Source organism: Rattus rattus, chromosome 1 (assembly GCF_011064425.1).
Source record: "Rattus rattus isolate New Zealand chromosome 1, Rrattus_CSIRO_v1, whole genome shotgun sequence".
Classification (NCBI taxonomy): Eukaryota; Metazoa; Chordata; class Mammalia; order Rodentia; family Muridae; genus Rattus; species Rattus rattus.
In genome coordinates this window covers 190,237,877-190,265,250 of record NC_046154.1, presented here as the reverse complement: position 1 = coordinate 190,265,250, position 27,374 = coordinate 190,237,877, and the positions used below count along the sequence as shown (strand labels likewise).

Genomic DNA, 27,374 nt, shown 5'->3' with positions numbered 1-27,374 from the left:
GAAATATTTATCAACATAGGAGACAAGGACTTTCCTATATAATTGGTCAGAGGATGTGACCATTGTTGGGTTCGGGATGGAAGCTGAAAAAACTCATTTTAGAAATGGAAGCTTAAAAATGAAAGCTTTATTTATTGAGCGCTCAGGAAGGTGGCCACTTCAAGATGCGAGGCACTTCCCAGAAGGGAGATTATACAACATTTTTCAAGGATGGAAACACAAAGTGAGGTGGGGGCAGGACCTGTAGTGTTATCCCCTTGCATTTTGACATAGGTTAAACAAGGTTAAACGGTGGAGACTGGGCTGTATTCAGGGCGCTTGGCTTCAAGGTCCTTAATTAGTTCCCCTAGACATTAGGTCCGGGCTCAGAGTGATAAAGAAACAAAGACCTGGGAACATGAATTTGTTCCTGCCTCCATCCTGCCAGCAAGATGGAGAAGTTATCCCTGAGACATCTGGACTCAAGTAACTGTTTACCACAGAAACTGTTCAGCTATAGGGAAGTCCCCAGCTCCCCTCGGGGCCTGGGACCTTGAATTAATTTCTCCCTATGACTAAAGGAAATGGTAGTACTTAGGATACCCATCACTAGTCCATATCACATTAGGGAATATGTCTGATGAATGTGTAGGCTTACTGCTTTTTGTGACATGAGTCAAAGATAAATTTTATCACATTTCTTTTTAGGTATTTTGGGATAAATCTCAAGCGAATGCCCTGTTCCCTAAGAGCAACAACAACAAAAACACTCACAACTCCATAGGTAAGAACAATTAATAAATAAAAATGATATGAACGTCAATAACACGAGAATGACTATTTTACCTTTCCAAGATATTTCAGATTTGTTAGTCATTCAATACTTGAGGTACAGACTAATCTTTGATCAGTGAAAGATCCACACCCTTCAGTGTCAGAAATCAACTCGCTAGTGCTCAATTAGTCTTGTGAAAAACATGTACTCGTTAAATTCAGCAAACATTTATCATGCACTTTTCTTCCCGGCTTCGCACGCCTCCTTCTCTTCCCTATTCAGACCCCTCTGCCGACCCGTAGATTAGTAGGTCACAGGAGTGGGCTGGCGCATGTACACTGGCTTGTCCTTGGGCGAGCATGAAGGCCTCTCTGCCTTTGTCTGTGGTGTGGCGTGCCCAGTCAAATTCCATAAGGCTAAGAGGTGTACTGAAGCTGTGGCTGTGTGAGCTGTGGCTTCTGCTGATGAGCTCAGGTTTGAACGCCAAACTTCCGCTTGAAGAGGATGTAGACTTTATCAATGAATATGTGAATCTCCATAATGAGCTCCGAGGCACTGTCTTCCCCCCAGGGGTTAACCTACGCTTCATGGTGAGGCCAGAAAGCTGTTTCCCAGGCCACTTCTGCAAAGCATGGGGCAACTCAGAGAGACTCTCATTTGAGTTTTAAAAAATACACATTTTTAAATATAACCATTGCCTCTCTGATATACGATCACTTCCATTGTTTTTGCATAGAACCAACCAATTGTGAAAGAAGTTGGGGTACGCCCCAGGAGTGCAAATTTTAGGGCACACCAATTTAGAAATTGTGTTTTAATGCAACTGTTTTTCAACCATCAAGAATCAATACAGTCTTATCAGTGAAAGTTGGATGTGAACTAGTAGAAAGTGAGACTCAGGATAACTCGAAAATAAGGTCAGATCTTATTTTATTTGAAATTTTTTCCACGGTAAATGTTTTCACACCAATTCTGCCAGAATCAAACAAACAAAAACTTGATTAAGGCTTGATTATTTTTTTTTCCTTTTCTTTCCAGTTTTCCAGTTTTGTTTGTTTTTATCCCTGCATTGAGTTTTGCTCCCAAAGGCTAGTTGGGTAGCTAGTTGAGTATTTCCAGGATCAGAAGGCATGAAGGCCGGGAGATTTCACATAGTCTATAGTTTCTAAAGCCAAGGGCAACAGGACTCGTAATTCTCTGTCAGAGAAATGAGATGTGAAATATATCTGGCCTTGGGAGGAGATGTGACTCCTGAGCTTCCCTAAAGGTTATTAATTGGAGATTTCATAATTGCCACTAAAATATGATTGCAAAAATCTAGAAGGGAAGCCACCCCTTCCTTATTAGTCTGTTGAGCAATTCTAACTCACCTTATAAATTACATAAGACTGTCATCCGCAGAGATGTATCTTTTCTGTCTTGAGGAACAGTTCCTTCACAAAAAGTTTTGAAGTAAGTCTCTAAAGGTATAATGTTGCTTCTTTTAAAAAAATTAAATACAGCAGTTACTATATTCAAAACAATATTCAGCGGCAAATTCAGCAAACACCAGCAACATGTTAGCGTTGTGGTTTTATACCTTCCCTGGGCTGGATATTTTCAATCATTTGGTAAATTAATTGTGAGATGGGATTTTGTTTTCATGTTAATTTTTTTAAAAATTCTGTTACATTTAAATTTTTATTTTATTACTGTGTATCTGTGCACCCAGGCACAGGTACATGCACATGCAAAAGTGCAAGTCATGACAGGCATGTGGATATCAGAGGACAGCTTTCAGAGTCAATTCTGTTCTGCCCTGTGGACTCTGGGATGGAATTCAAGTGAACAGGAGTCTTCAACAGCAGAGCCATTTCTTAGGACCCGATGCTCCTTTTTGAAATGCTGCTTCAGTTGGCCATCTGTTTCTTGTTCCTTGTTTACTTTGTCCTGTGTGGTCAGTATTTCCTCACTGTCGAGGTTCAGGGAATCACCACACAAACCATACGAACACTGACCTCATGCAAGAATAGTTTATTGAATACATACCCTAATACTGGTCAGACCAGGGACATAGCTTAGAGTTATCTGAACTATGACAGTGGCTATCTTTTTTCTGTCTGCTCCTAAAGGAGAAAACCACAGTGAGTTCATATGCAGATGCAGGAAGTGCTGCCCGGTGGTCAGCCCTGACTCAAAATACTTTAGATGTTAATATTGACCTCTGATTTATATTGACCTACATAAAGCTTTGTGGAACTTCTTAAGATTAGCAAACCTCATACAGGACATTCAGAACACACAGAACAAAACAAGGTATGTGGTCAGCATGTCCTTCCTCTGAGCCTTGGCAAAGACTCATTTCTCTGTGTCAATCACTGGCAGGCATGTTACAGCAACCTGAAAGGGCTCACAGGCATGGAACAAAATGGCTACAGCTAAAGAGGAAAAGAAAAGAATGTTAGAGCAGAGATGAGAGGGTGGATTAGAACTGTGAGAAGAGAGGACAGATCTGGTGGGAGAGTGGAGAGGCGGGTCTGAGAGAACAGAGTATCTACAGACGCCTTCTCTCATCGTGTGGGTTGTCTACATACTGATAGTAAAAGTCTTAAACTTGGGGTTCAAAAGACGGCTCGATGGTTAAGATCACTTGCTGCTCTTAGGACCTGGGTTCAGTTCCCAGCCCTCGTGAACTTTTGTTTCAAGGGGCTGTAACACCCCCTTGTGGCTCCTTTGAGCATCAGACATGCAGTTGGTCCATATATGGGCATGCATGCAGAACACTCATACATGTAAAAAATAAACACCTCTAAAAGGTCTTAAAACTTTAATGAGGCTTCCTCCTTTTCCTTCATGCATATGCTTTGGTACTATATTAGAGAAATCATAGCCAAATCCAATTTATAAAGTTTGTCTTCTATGTTTTTCTGGAAAAAAAATATTGTAATTTTAGGTCTTACAATGAGGTCTTTGGTCAATTTGTGATTAGTTTTTTGATATGGTATAAGAGAAGGATCTAATTATATTCTTTTGTGTGCAGAGATGCAGTTTCCCCAAGGCATGTTTTATGGTCTTTGTCAATTAAATGGTCTTGGCAACCTGTGTAGAAACCACTTTCCTATTGTGCAAGAATTCATTTCTAAGCTCTTTCAGTCATCCAAGCCCTCTGAGTTTGTTTTCTTTCAGGACTTTATTATTATTATAATTCTATTCACCCCTTAGGTGTCTGAATTCCTTTTGGTGCGGGTCACACTACTTTACAGAATATTTTGTGTAGTGAGACATCTTAATATTAAGTCCCCCAGTCCCTGGCCATCGACATCAGCTTTTTTTTTTTTCATTTTTTAATTGGTTATTTTATTTATTTACATTTCAAATGTTATCTCCCTTGCCACTTTCCCCTCCACAAGCCTCCCATCCCCTCCTCCTTTCCCTTGCTTCTATGAGGGTGCTCCCACACCCACCCACCCACTCTTGTCTCAGCAGCCTAGTGTTCCCCTATCCTGGGTCATTGAGCCTCCGAAGGACCAAGGGGCTCCCCTCCCAGTGATGCCAGATAAGGCCATCCTCGGCTACATATCCAGCTGGAGCCATGGGTACCCCCAGTGTACTCTTCAGTTGGTGGTTTAGTCCCTAGGAGCTTTGGGGGTCTCTGATTGGTTGATATTGTTCTTCCTATGAGGTTGCAAACCCCTTCAGTTCCTACAGTCTTTGCCCTAACTTCCCCACTGGGGTCCCCATGCTCAGTACAATGTTTGGCTGTGTACATCCGCATCTGTATTGGTCCAGCTCTGGCAGAGCCTCTCAGGAGACAGCTCTATCAGGCTCCTATCAGTAAATACTTCTTGGCATCAACAATAGTGTCTGGGATGGATCCTTAGGTGGGGCAGTCTCTTGATGGGCTTTCCTTCAGTCTCTGCTCCACTCTTTGTCCTTGCATTTCCTTTTGACAGAAGGAATTCTGCATTAATATATTTGAGGTGGGTGGGTGACCCCATCCCTCAACTGGGGACTGTGCCTATCCACTGGGACATCAGCCTTTTAATTAGTATCTTCTTTGATTTTCCGTATCCAAGATAATCTTCATGTTACGTGCATATGTGTACATGTGTGCAGGTGTGGTTTTTATTCATGTGTACATAGAGAGACCAGAGCAGGTCACCCAGTATCTTCTTCTGAGGCTCTCATTCTTTTTGAGACAGCATCTTTCACTGAGCTCAGTTCGTAATGCTATGCTGGCAACCAGCAAACCCCAAAGATCCTTCTGACTTTTCCCCCATCTGCCCCAACACTGGTTTCCTCGTTTGATTTTGACATTTCTTCTATTTGTTAACCTAACAGATTCCTAAAATATAGTCCCCAAGCTCACAACATTGGTACTGCCAGTGAGCTTGTTAGAACTAAAAGTTTTCAGGCCCTCCCCTGAGCCTCCTGAATCCCAAATCCAAGCTTGGAGTCTAATAATCTAGTCTATATTTTAACATAAAGTCATACAGAAGATTCTGAAATGTACTGAAGTTCGAGGCCCCTTGGTGTTATTGCTTCCTGGCGTTTGCCTCATGAACCTCTCCTTCATGCTGTAGTGTTGACCAGGCTGATCTTGTGCAGGTCTTGTGCTAGCAACCCCAGCTGCTCTAAGTTCATGACTGCAAAGCTTGTATCATGTCCAGAAGACATTATTCACAGCAATCTTTCCCCATCTCTGGCTCTTAGAATCTTTGTGTCCACTCTTTAGCAATGTCCCTGAGCCTTGGAAGTGAGTAGGTATGATAATGATGTATTTAGTACTGAGCCACAGTGCTTTGTGCCCTGTGCTTTGGCCAGCCATGCGTCTCTGTGCTAACAGCCAATCACTCCTTATAGGAGGGGTGAAGGGTAAGAGTTGCCCAAGTCTCTGTGTATATGGGTAACAATTTAGAATCAGCTTGATATTATGTCCTTCCAGCAAAGCAATGGTAATGGGGCTTCTGGCCTTCCCACTAGTTCTTGGGTAGTGTTGGTTAGCTTTCTGTCAGCTTGGCAAAATTTAGAATCATTTAGGAAGACAAACTTCAAATGAGAAAATGCCTCTGTGAGATTGATCTATAGGCAAGTATCTGGAGCATTTTCTTGATTAGTGACTGATACGGGAAGTGCCACCTATGTGCAGATGGTCCCAAGTCATAAAAGGAAGCAAACTGAGCAGGCCATGGAGATCAAGCCAGCAAGCAGAAGTCTTCCATGGTCTCCACTTCAGTTCTTCCTGCTGTTTCCTACTTCGAGTTTCCCCCTTGACTTTCCTTCAGGGTAGTGTTTAAGATGTAAGATAAAATAAGCCCTTTCTCTCAGGGTCATGGTCTTTATCACAGCAGTATAAAGCAATCTTGAATAGCCCAAGTTTGCCGTGCCAGACATGAATTGATTACCCCCATTACATTCAGGCCAATATTACACCAGTGGGCATATCCTGTCCAGCTGGTCATTATTGCAGTTTACAGGGTTCACAACTAGGTAAGGGCACTGATGGCTTCCCTTAACCAGCAGCCTACAGTGTACCTCGAGGCACTATAAATGCTACCCATAGAGGAGGAAACTTCTAGGTCAGTACTAGCTTCATTCATGAGTGATGAGTGAAAGTGTGTGATGTATTCAGCAGTGGAATCTTGTCGTCAAGGTCTGGTGAGTAATGAAGAGAACCAGTAATCACCTGTAATATTTGGGAGGCTCTCTGTGGCCCCTGGATCAACAGCTCAATGTGGTGTCCCATATCTGGCATAGGACTCTTTGTTTGATAACCTTCTGGATAGGAACATTATCTCCAAACTTATTATTTTATAAGCTCCTACATTTTTTTCTCTACATGTTTCTGTTTTTTCATGTATATACATTATGTATATGTAATACTTTCTTACCTCAGGAAAGTATAACTAAATAAATTTATCATATCTTTTAAAGGAGTCCTATGCAAAACTAGCTAAAAAGCTTAGTCAGTGCTTACATAGATTAAACATTCCTAAGACTCTTATAAGTACAGAAATTGATCCAGATGTTTTTTGAGGTTCGGTTGGCATGGGGGGGGTTGTTTGTTTGGTTGGTTTTGGTTTTTTTGACAAATTAATCTAATTTAATAGGCTTTAGTAAAAAATATCATGACCTCCAAGTCATTAGTTTTGACTTTTCAACACATTAATTACAAAATTTTAAGCTGGAAACCTTAAAGATAGTTTTATTAGTGTTAGAAAGGAAACGTTTGCCTGACAGTTACAGGCAAGCTGAAAATCCCTCAGTTTCCAGGAGTGAAGATAGAAAAAGGGTGTCATGCCTTTTATCTTATTCCTAGGGATATAAGAATCAGTGAGGGAACCCGGGGCATCAGGAGTGTAGAGCTATGGGAAAAATACGCACCAGGGCTACATGATTAGAAATGGATCCCCAACAATGGAAGTGGGTTAGTGGGCTAGTGGGCGTAGGGGAAAATCAGAATGTATCTGGCCATGCCGTATAAGGCCACTACAGTTCCCAGCCTCTTGCATTTGTGTACATGAATGCATTCCTAGGCAAAGCCCAGAGAAGGAAGGGTTTCAGCCCCCTCTGCACAGCAGTGTTGTCTTTTGCACATATAGTCGTAATGCTGTAGCTTGGTCCGTAGTCTGTCACATCAGCATTAAGTATCTCACAGCATACATTCCTCTTCTACCCAGGTTTACCAACCCAAAAAGTTTATTGCATTTACCATATAATTTTGGCTATAAAGAGAATAAATTCAAACTGAGAACAAAGACAAGAGAAGATACAATAAAAGTGAAGCATATACATTTTAACTTTTTAAGGTTTTTTTGTTTTATGACTACTTTTGATACTTCACATGCATATACTATAATTGTGAGTGGCAACTAGGAAAATAACTTAAAAAGATGTCTAGGATTTTTTTTTAATGTTCAACGTGTCTTCCTAAAAATTTCCAAGATCTGTTTTTGTAACGTTTTATCTTAAAACTATGCAGGTTAGGTTTTAGAAACTCATCCAAGATTGTCAGCTCGAGCCCTCTGTAAAGTAAGGGATACTCGTAGAAGTCAGACTGTATGAAAATTGTAAAAAGCATGAAGGATATATGGGGTGGGAAACGAACTCTCAGCCCCATAGACTCACTACGCTTTCCACAAAAGGTAAATAATAATTTTGTTCTAAAGAGAAAAGACTAATTACTACAGATGAGAAAGATTTTAAGATAAGAACGTAATGAGTATGGAAAGTTGTCAGAAAGCTTATGTGAAAAGGATTCCATGTGGTGCCATAAATTAGAGTGTGATTGGATATATTTATTGATGCCTTATAGATAAATTTAGATGTCAAAAGGGCTAGACACAACTAGAGTGTGTGAGTATCTGTGAGGGTGTGTGCATGCATGTGTGCATGCGGGTATGCATGTGTGTGGGATGCTTATATGTGTATAGGTGCATGTGTGTGAGTGCATGATGCTTGTATGTGTGTGTGATGCTTGTGTATGTGTGTGCACATATGTGTGTGAGGCTTGTGTGTGATTCCAGAGGTGCATGCCCACACAGAGGCAGAGGAAGGTGTCCAGTGTCCTCTCTGGTTCACCTCTTTAGGGCCAGGTTTCTCCCTGACCTGTTTTCTCAGCTGGAGTGGCAGGCAGCGGGTCTTCAAAATACTCCTGTCTCTACCAGCTCAGTGCTGGGAATACAGCAATGTGAGGACCAAATGTAAACTGACTTCTACTTTTATATCTGAAAATAATACTTTATATACAATGAATGCTCAATAAAAAGCTATTGGATGGATATTTTAATGTACAAGGCACAAAGACAACATCAAAATGCGTATTCTAATCAAACTGTATGTAATCTTATTATATAATCCTGAAATGTTATATGGAAGACATTAGAATGATTAGTTTAATCTTTCACTTGACTATTGCAATTACAGACATATTAATAAACTTCTGTCTTAGAGAGCAGTCATCTTATTTTTGGTGACGGGAAAACAGTTTTTCCTACAAATACTGCTCAGGAGGAAAAAAAATGTAATTAATACAAAGTTGATCTAGTTCTACCTAAGGGAGTAAATGCCAAAAAAAAAAAAATAGAGCATTAAAACAACATTTTTATTGGATAATTTATGTATTTACCTTTCAAATGTTATCCCCTTTCCCAGTTCCTCCCTCTTCCAACTTCCTCCCCTTGCTTCTATGAGGATGCTCCTCCTCCTACCCACTCCCACCTCACCACCCCAGCATTCCCTACACTGGGAAATGAGCCTTCACAGGATAAAGGGCTTCTCCTCCTATTGATGCCAGACAAGGCCATCCTCTGCTACATATGCAGCTGGAGCCATGGGTCTGTCCATGTGTACTCTTTGGTTGGTGGTTTAGTCCCTGGGAGCTCTGGTTGGTTGGCATTGTTGTTCTTATGGGGTTACAAACCCCTTCGGCTCCTTCAATCCTTTCTCTAACTCCTCCATTCTCAGTTCAATGGTTGCCTGCGAGCATCTGCCTCTGTATTTGTCCTGCTCTGGCAGAGCCTCTCAGGAGACATCCATATCAGGCTCCTGTCAGCAAGCACTTTCTTGGCATCTGCAAGAGTGACTGGGTTTGGTGTCTGTGTGTAGGATGGATCCCCAGGCGGGGCAGTCTCTGAACAGCCTTTCCTTTGGTCTCTGCTCATTATCTTTAATTTTTTTCTCTCTGCTTTTGCCTGTGCTTCCTTTCAGACTTGGGACGTAGCTTTATCGAGGACTGCTAGAGCATGGGGTAAAAAATGTGTGTTTGAGCGTAATACTCATCTAGATAAAGTCCATGAGTCCCATCCAGTATTTACTGACATTGGTGAAAACATGTGGGTTGGTCCTGAAAAGGACTTTACTGCAACCAATGCTATCCGAAGTTGGCACGAAGAAAGGAAGAGTTACAATTACGTCAATGACACTTGCATCGAGGAGGAGGACTGCTCTCATTATATTCAGGTACACGTCTCACAGATCGTTAAGTCAGTAGGCGTTCCAGTTGCTTCGCCTACTTTCCTGTTTCAAATTTACAAGTTCAGAATCAACTCCCCGGACAAATTTTAATCGTGTCTGTGTCTTTAAATGCCCACCACTCCATCCATTATGTGAATCATACAAGAAATGGCCATTGTCTGCACACTTCAAGACGAAGGGGGGTTGTTCCAAAACTAGCACACGGTAGAGATGGAAGGAAGACCTTTAAGAAAGCGGCTTGCGGGGTTGGGGATTTGGCTCAGTGGTAGAGCGCTTGCCTAGCAAGCGCAAGGCCCTGGGTTCGGTCCCCAGCCCAGGTTTAAAAAAAAAAGAAAAAGAAAAAGAAAAAAAAGAAAGCGGCTTGCATCCCGACTCCCTGTGGATAACAGACAGATGTGTGACTAACAGGCCAACCTCTAGGGTTATTTCCACAGCTCGGCTCCAGGGCTCACCTCACCCTCCAGGAATTCCCAGTCACCACTCATTTTCCTTACTCGCCTTAGCTATTCCGTACAGTACAATAAAGAGCTCAAACTCCACGGAGAATGGGGACCTTGCCTTTCTACCCACCCAGTCTCAAAACAACATGACCCGACTAACTTGAATATTTATGAATATTTATGTCAGAAATCAAAGAGATCTGGAATGAAGTTGAATATATTAAAAATATAACATGAGTTTCTCAGCCACCTTATATTTCATGTAAAACATAATTTTGAAATTTCTTCATAGTTTTTAACTCTACCTTTCCTTTTCTAGCAAATGGATTCTTCAAAGACTTCTTTATTGGTTCTTTTTTTATTATTATTATTATTATCAGTTTCACCTTCTTCCTTAAGATAGGAAGGCTAGACCCCTTACTGTGCCTTTATCCTCCTCCTATTATGATGGCGCTTTCTGCCCTGTAATTCCAGCCACCAAGACATTCTTGTTCCCGATATTGGACCTGCTAGACTTTGCTTTGACTCTTATATTTTATCATTTTATTTTGTTATATTTTGCAGTGGTAGGAGTTAGTCCCAAAGCCTCACACGTTACTAGAGAAGTGGTCGATCCTCAGATTTTGTCATTGTTGTTTTGGGATTATTTTTGTTTGTTGTTTTTGGGTTGTTTGGCTTTTTTGTTTGTTGGTTGGTTGGTTTATTTGAGGCAGAGTTTCTTTCTCCGTGTCTCCCTGGATGTCCTGGAACTCTGTAGACCAGGCTGGCCTCAAACTCACAGAGATTTGTCTGCCTCTGTAGTGGGATTAAAGGTTTGCGCCACCACCACCTGGCCTTTGTCTCTATTTTTTTTTTTTAATATAACCCTATTATTTCTTTAAGAATGGAAATTCTAAAACAACTAAAATTTGTTAAGAATTGAGTAGGAGACCCTGGGAGCCATGAGCCAAAAGAACTTTCTTCATTACTTGAGAAATTCTACTAATATTGAGATCACACAGAGAATTTCTGGAATACTTGTCATTACTCTGGTCCTTTTTCTTTAACCCCTATAATTCAGGATGGTTTTTTGGTTTTCTTTTTTCGTTTTTTGTTTGTCTGTTTTTGTTGTTTTGGTTTTGGCTGTAGGGAGCAAATCTCTTCCTGGTCTTTTCTTTCTTCTTCTTTTTTAATGTATTCACTTTACATCCTGCAGTTCTCTTCTGAGTGGGTGTCCAGCTGGATCTTGGTCTTCTCTAATGCAAAGCTCATATTTTATTTCATTTTATTTCATTGTGATCCAGATGTCTCTACAAAAGGAAAGAGAGCCGCTGGTGCCATTGTTTGTGTTTGCGTCTTGCTTGCTTCTGCCTGTGGCCCCGTTGTTCCTTTTTCTACCAGAAACTTCCGCTTTTACAAAGCTCTCTCTCATCTCTCTCTAATTTTCCTTTCTCATGCCAATTTAATCAGGTATCAGTCGGCAAATCACCTTATCAGATATGACTTAAATTCCTGGATCAGTGATCTTCAGCTGTTCCCATAACATGAAAGTATGACAATATATACATTAATACAGTTCCGGAAATGTTTCCTGAATTCACAACAGTGCCCTACCTGTGTCTAGAAACAATTTTTGATAGTCTTTGAATTTCAAGCTTCCGTGTGAATGGAACATAGAATTTATAACACAAGTACTTCTAAATGAACTTCACGTTTTCTCTCACGTTTGTTTCAGCTTGTGTGGGACCACTCCTACAAAGTCGGTTGCGCTGTTACTCCGTGTGCAAAGGTTGGAGCTATCACATACGCAGCACTTTTCATATGTAACTATGCACCAGGGTGAGTGGTCTTAAAGGAATACAAAGTAAATGAGATATTAAAATAAAATGAGAATACGTCAACTTTTAGTTTTCCTAACCTGCAATGTTTTTGAAGTCTTTACTAACCATAAAAGCTTTAAATATGAGATATTAATAAAAGACTTCATGATGAACTATTTTAAATTTCATATGAAGTAAGTCATACCTTGAGCAAATTGGCTGTACTTGCAAGCGCTTTAATGGTCACCACCTATAGGAGGAAGCTTAGCATTAACGTTACAGTAACTAAAGGCGCTGCCACTGGGTTTTCACTATTTTCCAAAATGGTACATTCTCCTATCATTAATAGAAGTTTTAAAGCTCAAGCTAGGTTGAAGTTTGTGGACTAAGAATTGTTTTAGGCACACATCAGCCTCGAAACATGAAGTACACTGCACTGACCACAGGTGGTTGTCTGTAAGTCACACAAGGATCCTTTAACATCAGAGTCTGGTGAGCACTTTGAAATCTCTGAATCAAACTGCCCCCTGGAAGCTTGGGTTCTCCCAGCTCACTCATCGTGTGACTATTCTCCTTACACTTGAGCACCTGTCACTAATGGCGAGTGACTATTCCCCCACCCCCACCCCCCAGTAGCCTACATCTTTGAAGTACTCTCTTTGGAAATCCTAAGTTGTAAAATACTATTAGTAACAGGGCTAAAATTTCCAAATAGGAAACACTCTAACCAACATCTTAGGTAGAAACAAAGACTTGACCACCTTGGATCAAAGACTGTTCTTTGGGACTAAGCCAGAAAGAGGAAAGGGAAAAAAGAAGGAAAGAAAGCCAGAGAGAAGGATGGTAGAGAGATAAGTCTCATTGTTTACTGTTGTTTCCCCTAAATAAAGACAATAAGTGAATCTTCTTAACTAAATCATCTTCTTAAAATAACAAGATGTGGAGACAACGTTGTTTAATTAACGCAAATTAATAACACAATACCATGAATTTAATTAACATTCTATAATGTAACACCTGACTCTTTCCTTCCTGCTTTTTCCTAGAGGAACACTGACAAGGAGGCCTTATCAGGCAGGGCAGTTTTGTTCTCGGTGCACTAATGAAGAAAAATGCATAGACTTCCTCTGCGGTAAGATGAAATAAATCCCAAAGACGTAAGATCAAGAGAAAACAGAGTGGCCGACTCTCCTGTTGTTGTACTGTTAATATTGCCCCAACTCCGATGCTCTCACTGCACTGTCAAAGCAGTGTCACCTGCTCCTGTTCCTCTTTCCAAACTACAGTGTCTTCTCTGCTTCCCTTAGCTCTATTGATCTCCCAAACCAAGGAAAGAGAATTTAGAGTTATTCTATGAGAGAACTTCACAGCTTACTTTTAAAACAGTTGTCAGTTTCACAATTACTTCCTTAAAGAAAAGAATATTCCAAAGTATCCACAAAAAGAAAAAAAATAGTAAACGTATTTAAGAAATCTTTTCTTATTGCTCTTAGTCCCCTGGGGTGTCAAAAGCCAGATTTGAAATCTCAGGGTTAACTGAGGCAGGCAGTGAAAGGGAGTCGGCAATTAAGGGAATGCTGATAGCAACCATCAGGGGTGGGGTGGGGGGCGTGACAACGCCAAGTGATTTACAGGATCAGTACTACTGACAGAACAAAACTTAGTTATCTGGAGCTGGCAAGAATGCCCAGCAAGAATCTCTGAACTTGGTTTAACTTTTAAGTGTACATACACATAGACAGAGATATATACATATATACATGTATACATATACACATATACATATATTCATATATACATTTAGTAGGTAGAGCAGAGCCCTAAAAGCCACACATATACATTTGGTGAATGGGGAAAAGCCCCAATGCCCACATTTTATTTCTTCTCTCTGCCCTTTAGACCTTCTTAGACAAAAGTTTTTTTTATGAAATTACTTCATAGATAAAATTTTACACAAAAGGGGAATTACACAAGGATGTTGATATTAAGTTCAAAGCAGTATGTCATTCTATAAGCTCATTATAAGTTCAAAGCAACAGTTTCACACGGCCTTACTTTATCATAGTGCACACCTGTGGCCTCAACCTTGGACCTGACTTAGAATGAATGTTTTTTCCTTGATCACAAATCTGTACCAAATCTGTTTCTCTTCTTAGAGAAATTTGTGGAAGCTCATTGTATTCTTTATGATGCAGCCTTTACTTACTGTCCTATGAGAAGTGGGCACATTCTATTCTTGATTCAAACTTTATTACATCTTTTTGGCAAAACAACTAAAACCATCTCCTTAAACTTTCTTCCTAAAGTTATTTGAATCAAATCAGGAATGCTATAAAGTAATTAATTCATCTAAACAGCATTAATTCATGAAAGTTCATCTTCATGTTGAGCTGCAGGATATTTGCCCAGTAGTGTGGGCCGGTGCCCAGGAACCATTAGGCTATGCCATGGTGGCAGGAAAGGCACATCAACAGTGAGAAGGAATCCAGGGATGAAGTCTCTGGGCTGTGCATTCCAGAGTGCACCCATCACAGCCATGTAAAATGGTGGGCCATGTCTAGGAAACTCACTTGCTTGCCTTTTCTAGATGGTGTCAGTCACTGGGGAGATATTCTCGAAAGTATTCAGAGAAAAAAATGTAGAAAGTATGTCTGATTAATTTTTCTTTTACTTCCTCCAAATATAAGAACTTAATCCAAAGCTATAACTCCAGTGGAATGAATATAAACACTTGGTAAAATCATGAACAATAAATGAAGAGTATATTTTACTTTTGTGCACAAAAAAGAATATTTAAAAAAACTAACCTAAAACCACTAGGGGATGGTTTCAGTGTAACAACACTCTGTGTTGAATGTGCATTAATGTTGCGGCCTTCAGCTCTCCCCAAATCAAGATACAAGATGACTGCTAGCATATGTTATGCTCAGACCATAAGGAAGGAGGTGACTCAGGTATTTATGCTTAATTCTTTTATGTTTTTCTGTTTCCTTTTATATGCTTTTCTTTGGATTTTTTTTTAAAACTCCTGCATTCTGTTCAACTCATCTACAATGACCGATACTTCTCTGCATTAAGAGTTTCAGTAGCCCTTTCAGTAATAACCACATGGATAGTTAACCTTTCGTTCTGTTTAGATTCAGTAGTTGACTCACTCCTTCAGTTAGAGTATAGAGATAACCTTACTCTCCCCCCACATCCCACAGTTGGCTTACATTATTTCGAAAACACCATCACTGACTTTTCTAACTGTGTTTAACAGAACCGAGGAGCCAATAACCCACATACGGAGTTTATTCCATCTGCACCACTCATCTCTTATGCTGCATCTTCTTGACCCTCCATTCCTCATCTTCCATCTTCTGCTGTCATTTATTTCTTACGTGAGGAATTCATCTCAGTAATTCTTTCACAAGTGCCCCGCAGCAAGCTATTCTCTTAGAGTTCCTCCAGTTGAAGATGTCTCTCTTTCTCCTCCTTCATTCCTAATGACAGAATTCTAGAGCATTCATTTTACTGCTTCAAAAATACTGTAATGCCTCCTTCTGGCCTCTACAGTTTCGGATGAGAAATCCAGGTAGTTATTTGTGTGTAGATTTTTGTCCTAAGTCCCAGCAGTTTGATTATGATGTTCCGAATGTGGGTTACTTTTAGTTTAGTTTATTCTATGAACTGTACAGTCAGCTGCTTGAACCTATAATTTATATTTTCAGATGTAGAAAGTCAGACTCCTTCCTTTTCTGTAATTTTTTCACATCACCTTACTACACTAGGTCTCCTCCTGGAATTCTGTGTGACATAAACGGAGGAGATGTTATTTCCAAGTTGGTTCCTTGTTGCTCTCAATTTTTTTTTTTTTTGCACAATAGCTTTTTCCCCCCTCTCTTTAGAGATATTAGGTCATTTTTGTTAGTTACCCTCCCAATTCAAATACTATTCCATCATCTCTAGTTTGTTATTGCGCCCTCTCATGGTCATTAGCATTGTTGTTTCTGTATTTCTCAGCTCTAAAATTTCAATTTGGTTCCCTTGTAAGATATGTTTTCTATTTATCAGCTGATGCACTGTTTTATCTTTCCTTTCAAGGGTGTCTCCTTTTTTTTTTTTTTATTAACTTGAGTATTTCTTATATACATTTCGAATGTTATTCCCTTTCCTGGTTTCTGGGCAAACATCCGCCTAATCCCTACCCCTCCCCTTCTTTATGGGTGTTCCTCCCCATCCTCCCCCATTGCCGCCCTCCCCCCAATAATCACATTCACTGGGGGTTCAGTCTTAGCAGGACCAAGGGCTTCCCCTTCCACTGGTGTTCTTACTAGGCTATTCATTGCTACCTATGAGGTTGGAGTCCAGGGTCAGTCCATGTATAGTCTTTGGGTAGTGGCTTAGTCCCTGGAAGCTCTGGTTGCTTGGCATTGTTGTTCATAAGGGGTCTCGAGCCCTTTCAAGCTCTTCCGGTTCTTTCTCTGATTCCTTCAACGGGGGTCCTATTCTCAGTTCAGTGGTTTGCTGCTGGCATTTGCCTCTGTATTTGCTGTATTCTGGCTGTGTCTCTCAGGAGAGATCTACATCCGGCTCCTGTCAGCCTGCACTTCTTTGCTTCATCCATCTTGCCTAATTGGGTGGCTGTATATGTATGGGCCACATGTGAGGCAGGCTCTGAATGGGTGTTCCTTCTGTATCTGTTTTAATCTTTGCCTCTCTATTCCCTGCCAAGGGTATTCTTGTTCTCCTTTTAAAGAAGGAGTGAAGCATTCACATTTTGATCATCCGTCTTGAGTTTCATGTGTTCTATGCATCTAGGGTAATTCAAGCATTTGGGCTAATAGCCTCTTATCAATGAGTGCATACCATGTGTGTTTTTCTGTGATTGGGTTACCTCACTCAGGATGATATCTTCCAGTTCCAACCATTTGTCTATGAATTTCATAAAGGCATTGTTTCTGGTAGCTGAGTAATATTCCATTGTGTAGATGTACCACATTTTCTGTATCCATTCCTCTGTTGAAGAGCATCTGGGTTCTTTCCAGCTTCTGGCTATTATAAATAAGGCTGCTATGAACATAGTGGAGCACGTGTCTTTGTTATATGTTGGGGCATCTTTTGGGTATATACCTAAGAGAGGTATAGCTGGGTCCTCAGGCAGTTCAATGTCCAATTTTCTGAGGAACCTCCAGACTGATTTCCAGAATGGTTGTACCAGTCTGCAATCCCACCAACAATGGAGGAGTGTTCCTATTTCTCCATATCCTTGCCAGCATTTGTTGTCACCTGAGTTTTTGATCTTAGCCATTCTCACTGGTGTGAGGTGAAATCTCAGGGTTGTTTTGATTTGCATTTCCCTGATGACTAAAGATGTTGAACATTTCTTTAGGAGTTTCTCAGCCATTCGGCATTCCTCAGCTGTGAACTCTTTGTTTAGCTCTGAACCCCATTTTTTAATAGGGTTATTTGTCTCCCTGCGGTCCAACTTCTTGAGTTCTTTGTATATTCTGGATATAAGCCCTCTATCTGTTGTAGGATTGGTAAAGATCTTTTCCCAATCTGTTGGTTGCCATTTTGTCCTAACCACAGTGCCCTATGCCTTACAGAAGCTTTGCAGTTTTATGAGATCCCATTTGTCGATTCTTGATCTTAGAGCATAAGCCATTGGTGTTTTGTTCAGGAAATTTTCTCCAGTGCCCATGTGTTCGAGTTGCTTCCCCACTTTTTCTTCTGTTAGTTTGAGTGTATCTGGTTTGATGTGGAGGTCCTTGATCCACTTGGACTTAAGCTTTGTACAGGGTGATAAGCATGGATCGATCTGCATTCTTCTACATGTTGACCTCCAGTTGAACCAGCACCATTTGCTGAAAATGCTATCTTTTTTCCATTGGATGGTTTTGGCTCCTTTGTCAAAAATCAAGTGGCCATAGGTGTGTGGGTTCATTTCTGGGTCTTCAATTCTGTTCCATTGGTCTATCTGTCTGTCTCTGTACCAATACCATGCAGTTTTTATCACTATTGCTCTGTAATACTGCTTGAGTTCAGGGATAGTGATTCCCCCTGAAGTCCTTTTATTGTTGAGGATAGTTTTAGCTATCCTGGGTTTTTTGTTATTCCAGATGAATTTGCAAATTGTTCTGTCTAACTCTTTGAAGAATTGGATTGGTATTTTGATGGGGATTGCATTGAATCTGTAGATCGCTTTTGGTAAAATGGCCATTTTTACTATATTAATCCTGCCAATCCATGAGCATGGGAGATCTTTCCATCTTCTGAGGTCTTCTTCAATTTCTTTCTTCAGAGTCTTGAAGTTCTTATTGTACAAATCTTTTACTTGCTTGGTTAAAGTCACACCGAGGTACTTTATATTATTTGGGTCTATTACGAAGGGTGTCGTTTCCCTAATTTCTTTCTCGGCCTGTTTCTCTTTTGTGTAGAGGAAGGCTACTGATTTATTTGAGTTAATTTTATACCCAGCCACTTTGCTGAAGTTGTTTATCAGTTTTAGTAGTTCTCTGGTGGAACTTTTGGGATCACTTAAATATACTATCATATCATCTGCAAATAGTGATATTTTGACTTCTTCTTTTCGAATCTGTATCCCCTTGATTTCCTTTTGTTGTCTGATTGCTCTGGCTAGAACTTCAAGAACTATATTGAATAAGTAGGGAGAGAGTGGGCAGACTTGTCTAGTCCCTGATTTTAGTGGGATTGCTTCAAGTTTCTCTCCATTTAGTTTAATATTAGCAACTGGTTTGCTGTATATGGCTTTTACTATGTTTAGGTATGGGCCTTGAATTCCTATTCTTTCCAGGACTTTTATCATGAAGGGGTGTTGAATTTTGTCAAATGCTTTCTCAGCATCTAATGGAATGATCATGTGGTTTTGTTCTTTCAGTTTGTTTATATAATGGATCACGTTGATGGTTTTCTGTATATTAAACCATCCCTGCATGCCTGGATTAAACCCTACTTGATCATGGTGGATGATTTTTTTGATGTGTTCTTGGATTCGGTTTGCCAGAATATTATAAATTATTTTTGGGTTGATATTCATAAGGGAAATTGGTCTGAAGTTTTCTTTCTTTGTTGGGTCTTTGTGTGGTTTAGGTATAAGAGTAATTGTGGCTTCATAGAAGGAATTCGGTAGTGCTCTATCTGTTTCAATTTTGTGGAATAGTTTGGATAGTATTGGTATGAGGTCTTCTATAAAGGTCTGATAGAATTCTGCACTAAACCTGTCTGGACCTGGGCTCTTTTTGGTTGGGAGACCTTTAATGACTGCTTCTATTTCCTTAGGAGTTATGGGGTTGTTTAAATGGTTTATCTGTTCCTAATTTAACTTCAGTACCTGGTATCTGTCTAGGAAATTGTCCATTTCCTGCAGATTTTCAAGTTTTGTTGAATATAGGCTTTTATAGTAAGATCTGATGATTTTTTGAATTTCCTCTGAATCTGTAGTTATGTCTCTCTTTTCATTTCTGATTTTGTTAATTTGGACACACTCTCTGTGTCCTCTCGTTAGTCTGGCTAAGGGTTTATCTATCTTGTTGATTTTCTCAAAGAACCAACTTTTGGTTCTGTTGGTTCTTTCTATGGTCCTTTTTGTTTCTACTTGGCTGATTTCAGCTCTGAGTTTGATTATTTCCTGCCTTCTACTCCTCCTGGGTTTATTTGCTTCTTTTTGTTCTAGAGCTTTTAGGTGTGCTGTCAAGCTACTGACATATGCTCTCTCCTGTTTCTTTCTGCAGACACTCAGAGCTATGAGTTTTCCTCTTAGCACAGCTTTCATTGTGTCCCATAAGTTTGGGTATGTTGTACCTTCATTTTCATTAAATTCTAAGAAGTCTTTAATTTCTTTCTTTATTTCTTCCTTGACCAGGTTATCGTTGAGCAGTGCATTGTTCAACTTCCACATATATGTGGGCGTTCTTCCCTTATTGTTATTGAAGACCAGCTTTAGGCCATGGTGGTCTGATAGCACGCATGGGATTATTTCTATCTTTCTGTACCTGTTGAGGCCCGTTTTTTGACCAATTATATGGTCAATTTTGGAGAAAGTACCATGAGGAGCCGAGAAGAAGGTATATCCTTTTGCTTTAGGATAGAAAGTTCTATAAATATCTGTTAAGTCCATTTGGCTCATGACTTCTCTTAGTCTGTCTACCATGATCTGTTTCCATGATCTGTCCATTGATGAGAGTGTGGTGTTGAAATCTCCTACTATTATTGTGTGAGGTTCAATGTGTGTTTTGAGCTTTAGTAAGGTTTCTTTTACATATGTAGGTGCTCTTGTATTTGGAGCATAAATATTTAGGATTGAGAGTTCATCTTGGTGGATTTTTCCTTTGATGAATATGATGTGCCTTCCTTATCTCTTTTCATGACTTTTAGTTTAAAATTGATTATATTCGATATGAGAATGGCTACTCCAGCTTACATCTTCCAACCATTTGCTTGGAAAGTTTTTTTCCAGCCTTTCACTCTGAGGTAGTATCTGTCTTTGTCTCTGAGGTGTGTTTCCTGTAGACAGCAGTATGCAGGGTCCTCATTGTGTATCCAGTTTGTTAATCTATGTCTTTTTATTGGGGAGTGGGGACCATTGATGTTGAGAGATATTAAGGAATAGTGATATTGCTTCCTGTTATATTCATATTTGGATGTGAGGTTATGTTTGTGTGCTTTTCTTCTCTTTGTTTTGTTGCCAAGACGATTAGTTTCTTGCTTTTTCTAGGGTATAGCTTGCCTCCTTATGTTGGGCTTTACCATTTATTATCCTTTGTAGTACTGGATTTGTAGAAAGATATTGTGTAAATTTGGTTTTGTCATGGAATATCTTGGTTTCTCCATCTATGTTAATGGAGAGTTTTGCAGGATACAGTAACCTGGGCTGGCATTTGTGTTCTCTTAGGGTCTGTATGACATCAGTCCAGGATCTTCTGGCTTTTATAGTCTCTGGCGAAAAGTCTGGTGTGATTCTGATAGGTCTGCCTTTATATGTTACTTGACCTTTTTCCCTTACTGCTTTTAATATTCTTTCTTTATTTTGTGCATTTGGTGTTTTGACTATTATGTGTCAGGAGGAGTTTCTTTTCTGGTCCAATCTATTTGGAGTTCTGTAGGCTTCTTGTATGCCTATGGGTATCTCTTTTTTTAGGTTAAGGAAGTTTTCTTCTATGATTTTGTTGAAGATATGTACTGGTCCTTTGAGCTGGGAGTCTTCACTCTCTTCTATACCTATTATCCTTAGATTTGATCTTCTCATTGAGTCCTGGATTTCCTGTATGTTTTGGACCAGTAGCTTTTTCCGCTTTACATTATCTTTGACAGTTGAGTCGATGATTTCTATGGAATCTTCTGCTCCTGAGATTCTCTCTTCTATCTCTTGTATTCTGTTGGTGATGCTTGTATCTCGGCTCCTTGTCTCTTCCTTTGGTTTCTATATCCAGGGTTGTTTCCATGTGTTCTTTCTTGATTGCTTCTATTTCCATTTTTAATTCCTTCAACTGTTTGATTGTGTTTTCCTGGAATTCTTTCAGGGATTTTGTGATTCCTCTCTGTAGGCTTCTACTTTTTTATTTATTTTCCTGTGTTTCTCTAAGGGAGTTCTTCATGATTTTGAAACTAGATCTTGCTTTTCTGGTGTGTTTGGATATTACATGTTTGCTTTGGTGGGAGAATTGGGCTCTGATGATGCCATGTAGTCTTGGTTTCTGTTGCTTGGGTTCCTGTGCTTGACTCTCGCCATCAGATTATCTCTAGTGTTACTTTGTTCTGCTATTTCTGACAGTGGCTTGACTGTCCTATAAGCCTGTGTTTCAGGAGTGCTGTAGACCTGTTTTCCTGTTTTCTTTCAGCCAGTTATGGGGACAGAGTGTTCTGCTTTCGGGCGTGTAGTTTTTCCTATCTTCAGGTCTTCAGCTGTTCCTGTGGGCCTGTGTCCTGAGTTCACCAGGCAGGTCGCTTGGAGCAGGAAGGTTTGTCTTACCTGTGGTCCCGAGGCTCAAGTTTGCTCGTGGGGTGTTGCTTATGAGCTCTCCGAGGGGGCAGCAACCAAGAAGATCTGTGCCACCCTTTCCGGGAGCTTCCGTGCACCAGGGTTCCAGATGGCGTTTGGTGTTTTCCTCTGGAGTCAGAGATGTGGGCAGAGTGTAGTCTCTTCTGGTTTCCCAGAGAGGCGTGTCTGCCTCTCTGAAGGTTTAGCTCTCCCTCCCACGGGATTTGGGTGCAGAGAACTGTTTATCCGGTTGGTCCCTTCAGGTTCCGGCGGTGTCTCAGATGCAGTGGATTTGCTGCTCCTGTGCCCTTATCCAAGGGAACCCAGAGGCCGTATACAGTTTCCTCTTGGGCCAGGGATGTGGGCAGGAGTGGGCAGTGTTGGTGGTCTCTTCCGCTCTGCAGCCTCAGGAGTGCCCACCTGTCCCGGCGGTGAGCTCTCTCTCCCACAGGCTTTGGGAGCAGTGAGAAGGGTGTCTCCTAATAACTCCACTCTCCGTTTAATTTTGTCATTGGTAATCGTTACATACTTTTTCTCATTCGGGTTGAAAACTTCGTAGATGAATTATAGTCTATAACTTGGAGCATTTGTTCTTTGTTTAATTTGATGGAGGATATTATTAGTTTATTTTTGAAATTAAAATATAGATCATTTTCCTTATCTTCCTCAAGCCTCTCACGTGCTACACTCCCTCTACCCCTCTCAAACCTGAGGCCTCTGACCTCTTTTTCTTTAATTGTTTTTATAAAGAGTCTCTGTGTGTATGTGGTATGTGTACATTCCTAAATACATAAAAAGTACAATCTGCTATGATTTTAGGCCTGATCACTTGATATTTGATGAAAATAACTTAGGAGAATCTTCCCTTAAGAACATGTCCTCCTGCCCTTGCCATTCCTTAATCATCTGTGGTTCTTTATCTAGAGTTGGAGCCCTGTGATTTTCTCTCCTCTGGGTCACATGTCTGGTGTCATCCTTGTCCAGGTCTTGTTTGAGACTTCATAGGTGGAGCTTCCTTGAAAATTTTAAGTAAAATCCCACAGCAGATATCTCTTGTGTTGGCTCAAGAATTAGTGCCACCGGTGATCATAAGGGTTACTTTGCCATGCTGGTCATGGTTGTTGTTCATGGGCATCATCTCTTGGTAGGACTGTTGGTGGCTTCCCTCCCTTAGACAACTGCTGGTGCCTTCTGATACCATAAAAGCTAGACCTCAGGGAGGAGGCTTTCACATTAGATGCAGCTTGGGCCCTTTGGGTCATGTGTCTGAAAATCATGGTGTCTTTGGAGGTGTCTTCAATTGCTTGGATATGAGCAGAGGCAATAGCAGTAGTCTATAATATTTTGGAAGTCTCTTGCACTCCACGGAACAAGAACTCATAAGAGAACTTCTTAGCCCTGGAATTGGGATTTTCTTAGTCTGTGGCTCTTGTGGAAGCATGCCCTGATTAGGTCCAGGTCGGAATTTCCAAACTAGTTTCTTCTGTGGGCTGTCATTCTGAAGCTCAGTTTCTGTCTTTAAAATGTTCTTTAGATCTACCACCAAAGTACATGCCTGGTCACTCAGACACTCTTTATACATTAGCTCAGTTCTCAACATCTTTAACATTTTATTTGGTATTAGATCTGTATACTAATGTACTTGCCTAGGTGACCCCAAAGGTCATGAACAGTTCAAGTGGGTGGTTTTTTTTTGCTTTTTGTTTTGTTTGTATGTTTGTTTATCACAGTCTCTGCCAATATGGCCTAAATGTCCATTTTCTAAAGACTGGTCTATACCACCACATCCACCAACAAAGTTATAAACTCTCTTCCTGTCTTCTTCCAAGTACATACCTCTTTGCAGTCTATCTTGTGTCTTTCAGTTATAGAATCTTTTTTTTTATGTTTGAATCATGTTTGGGGCCAAAGCAGCAAGCAGATGGATATGCTCAAGAAGAAAGCAGAGGGCTTTGGCCTAGAAGACAATTGAATGGTGAGGAAAAGTCTCCTCCCATGAGGACTGGCTTGAGTTTCTTTTTGCCGACTATCCCCACTGCCCCTCTACTGCTCCCTGACTGTTTGGGAGTTCTAGGACATAACTGAAGGGAGAAAACCATGGTGAAAATGACTTCGTGATTTTTCTACATTCATCAAATTCTGAGATTCTGTTTCCTACTCCTTCAGCCAAAGCCAGAGTACTCTCCAAGGTTCTGCCTGTACCATAGAGTCTATAGAGTCAGGGGCAGTGCTCAATTTCAGCAGGGAGGTACTGAAGATGTGAAAGCCAAAAGCATCCTACCAATTCATTGGCACTTCGAGTCCTGGTGTTATCTTGCAATCTGCCTTCAGAGAGCTGCTCATCAGACTTATCAGAGTGCTGGCCAATAAATTCTGGGCTATATGTATAGTTTTATTCAATAATGTAAAGAAAAATTAGAACATGTTTCTACCAGAACCAGAACTGGAAGTTCAGTTTCTATACGGTGTTTAAGTTTGACTCCCCCTTTATCTTTAAAAATCATTGAAAACACAAAGGAAGAAATAAATACATTTCCTCTTCTTTAGAACAATGAGTTATTTCCCACAGACTGTATCTGTATTTGCAGATCTCATAACCAAAGGAACACATTTTCAAGGTGAAAACTTTTGTTAATAAACAAACTGAAAGAAAAACCATGATCATCTCATTAGATGCTGAAAAGGCCTTCAACAAACTACAACATCTCTCATGTTAAAATCTTGGAGAGATCAGGAATTCAAAGTACATACCTAAACATAATAAAAGTAATATACAGCAAACCATAGCTAACATCAAACTAAATGGAGAGAAACTTGAAGCAGTCCCACTAAAATCAGGGACAAGTCAAGGCTGCCCACTCTCTCCTTTCCTATTCAATATAGTGCTTAAAGTTCTAGCTGGAACAATTAGACAACAAAAGGAGGTCAAAGGGATACAAATTGGAAAGGAAGAAGTCAAGAAATTACTATAAGTCAAGAACTTCTATAGCTGATAAACAACTTCAGCAAAGTGGCTAATATAAAATTTACTGAAACAAATCAGTAGTCTTCCTTTATAGGAAGCTAAAAGGATAAATGGGCCAAAAAAGAAATTAGAGAAATGACATCCTTCACAATAGTCCCAAATAGTGTAAAATATCTTGGTGTGACTCTAATCAAGCAAGTGAAAGATCTGTATGACAAGAACTTCAAGTCTGTCAAGAGATAAATCGAAGACCTCAGAGAATAGAAAGATTGTCCATGCTCATGGATTGGTAGGATTAACATAGTAAAAATGGCCATCTTTCCAAAAGCAATCTACAGATTCAATGCAATCCCCTTCAAAATTCTAACTCAATTCTTCACAGACATGGAAATAGCAATTCTCAATTTCATATGGAATAACAAAAAGCCCAAGATAGCCAAAACAATTCTAAAAAAAAAAAAAAACCTGGAGGAATCGCCATCCCTGACCTCAAGCTGTACTACAAAGCAATAGTGAGAAAACCCATATGGTATTGGTATGGAGACAGACAGGTTGATCAGTGGAATAGAATTGAAGCCCCGAAATAAATCCACACATTTATGGACACTTGACAAAGAAGCCAAAACCACACAGTGGAAAAAAGAAAGCATCTTCAGCAAATTGTGCTGATATAACTGGCAGTCTGTCTGTAGGAGAATGAAAATAGATCCACATATCACTCATACAAAGCTCAAGTCCAAGTGGATCAAGGGTCTCAACATAAAACCAGATACATGGAAACTAATGGAGAGATGGTGGGAAGAGCCTCGAATGCATTGGCACAGGGGAAATTTTCCTGAACAAATCACCAATGGCTCAGGCTCTAAGATCAACAATTGACAAATGAGACCTCACAAAACTACAGAGCTTCTGTTAGGCAAAGGACACTGTCATTAGGACAAAACGGCAACCTACAATTTGGGGAAAGATCTTCACTCGACCTACATCTGATAGAGGGCTAATATCCAAAATATACAAAGAACTCAAGAAGTTAGACTCCAGAAAACAAAACAACCCAATTTAAAAAAATGGGGTATAGAGCTAAACAGTGAGTTCTCAACTGAGGAATCTCGAATGATGGAGAAGCACTTAAAGAAATGTTCAACATCCTTAGTCATCAGAGAAATGCAAATCAAAATGACCTTGAGAGTCCACCTTATAACAATCAGAATGGCTAAGATCAAAACCTCAAGTGACAGCACATACTGCAGAGGATGTGGAGAAAAAGGAACACTCCTTCATTGCTAGTGGGATTGCAAACTGATACAATCACTCTGCAAATCAATCTGGCAGTTCCTCAGAAAAGTGGAAATAGTTCTACCTGAAGACCCAGCTATACCACTCCTGGGCATATACCAAAAGGTGCTCCAACATATAACAAGGGCACATGCTCCACAATTTTCAGAGCAGCCTTATTATAATAGCCAGAAGTTGGAGACAACACAGACGTCCCTCATGAAGAATGGATACAGAAAATATGGTTCACTTACACAATAGAGTACTATTCAGCTATTAAAGATGAGGACATCATGAATTTTGCAGGCAAATGGATTGAACTAGAAAATATCATCTGGAGTGAGGCAACCCAAACCCAAAGGGACAAACATGCTATTTGCTCACTAAGTGAATATTAACCAAAATGTTCAGAATACCAATGATACAACTCACCATATGAAGCTTAACAAAAAGGAAGGTCCAAGTGTGGATTCTCCAATCCCACTTAGAAGGGGGAACAAAATAATCACCAGAGGCAGAGTAAGGGAGGGAGGTCTGGGTGGGAGAGGGGAAGGGGATGGAAAAAAGTGAGGCAGGATCAGGTACACAGGGGGCAGGGGAGGGACAGCAGAGAAGCCCAGAGAGTCAGGAGAATGAATAGAACAAAGGTAGCATTGGGGGTTGGGGAACAGGGGAAACCCCTAGAAATTTCCAGATTATGGATTTGAGAGGCTCCCAGGACCCAGTGGGGATGACCTTAGCTGAAATGCCTAACAGTGGGAAGATGGAGCATAAAGAGGCACCTCCAGGAGATAGACATGGCCCCCAGTTGAGGCATGTGGCCACCCACCCATCTTCAAAATTCTTGACCCAGAACTGTTGCTGCCTAAAGGAAATTCAGGCACAAAAATGGAGCAGAGACTGAAGGAAAGGCCATCCAGAGACTGGCCCAATTTGGGATCCATCCCATCTGCAGACACCAAACCCTGACACTATTATTGATGTCATGTTGTGCTTGCAGACAAAAGCCTAGCATGGCTGTCCTCTGAGGGGCTCTACCAGTAGCTGACTGAAACAAATGAAGATTCTTACAACCCAACCATTGAACACCTAATCCAGACCCCTCAGATCTCCCAGAGGCTAAGCCACCAACCATGTAAGAGCATACATGGGCTGGTCCTGGGATCCTGAGAAGTGTAGCAGAGGATTGCCTCCTTGTCTGGCC

The 27,374-nt window shown here is 40.5% G+C and overlaps 1 protein-coding gene across 2 annotated transcripts in view; it reads left to right on the top strand.

Moving 5' to 3' along the window:
* Positions 1-1,095: 1,095 nt before the first annotated feature.
* Glipr1l2 (GLIPR1 like 2) overlaps positions 1,096-27,374 on the top strand; it is a 29,472-nt gene continuing 3,193 nt past the window's right edge. The window contains exons 1-4 of one of the 2 annotated variants that reach the window (XM_032890796.1): positions 1,096-1,671; positions 9,443-9,694; positions 11,864-11,967; positions 12,995-13,080. In XM_032890796.1, the coding sequence (XP_032746687.1) occupies positions 9,566-9,694; positions 11,864-11,967; positions 12,995-13,080 (319 nt within the window). In that variant the 5' untranslated portion in view covers positions 1,096-1,671; positions 9,443-9,565. Of the gene's footprint in view, positions 1,672-9,442; positions 9,695-11,863; positions 11,968-12,994; positions 13,095-27,374 lie in introns of those variants that run through there. The other variant, XM_032890795.1, reaches the window with a different exon arrangement.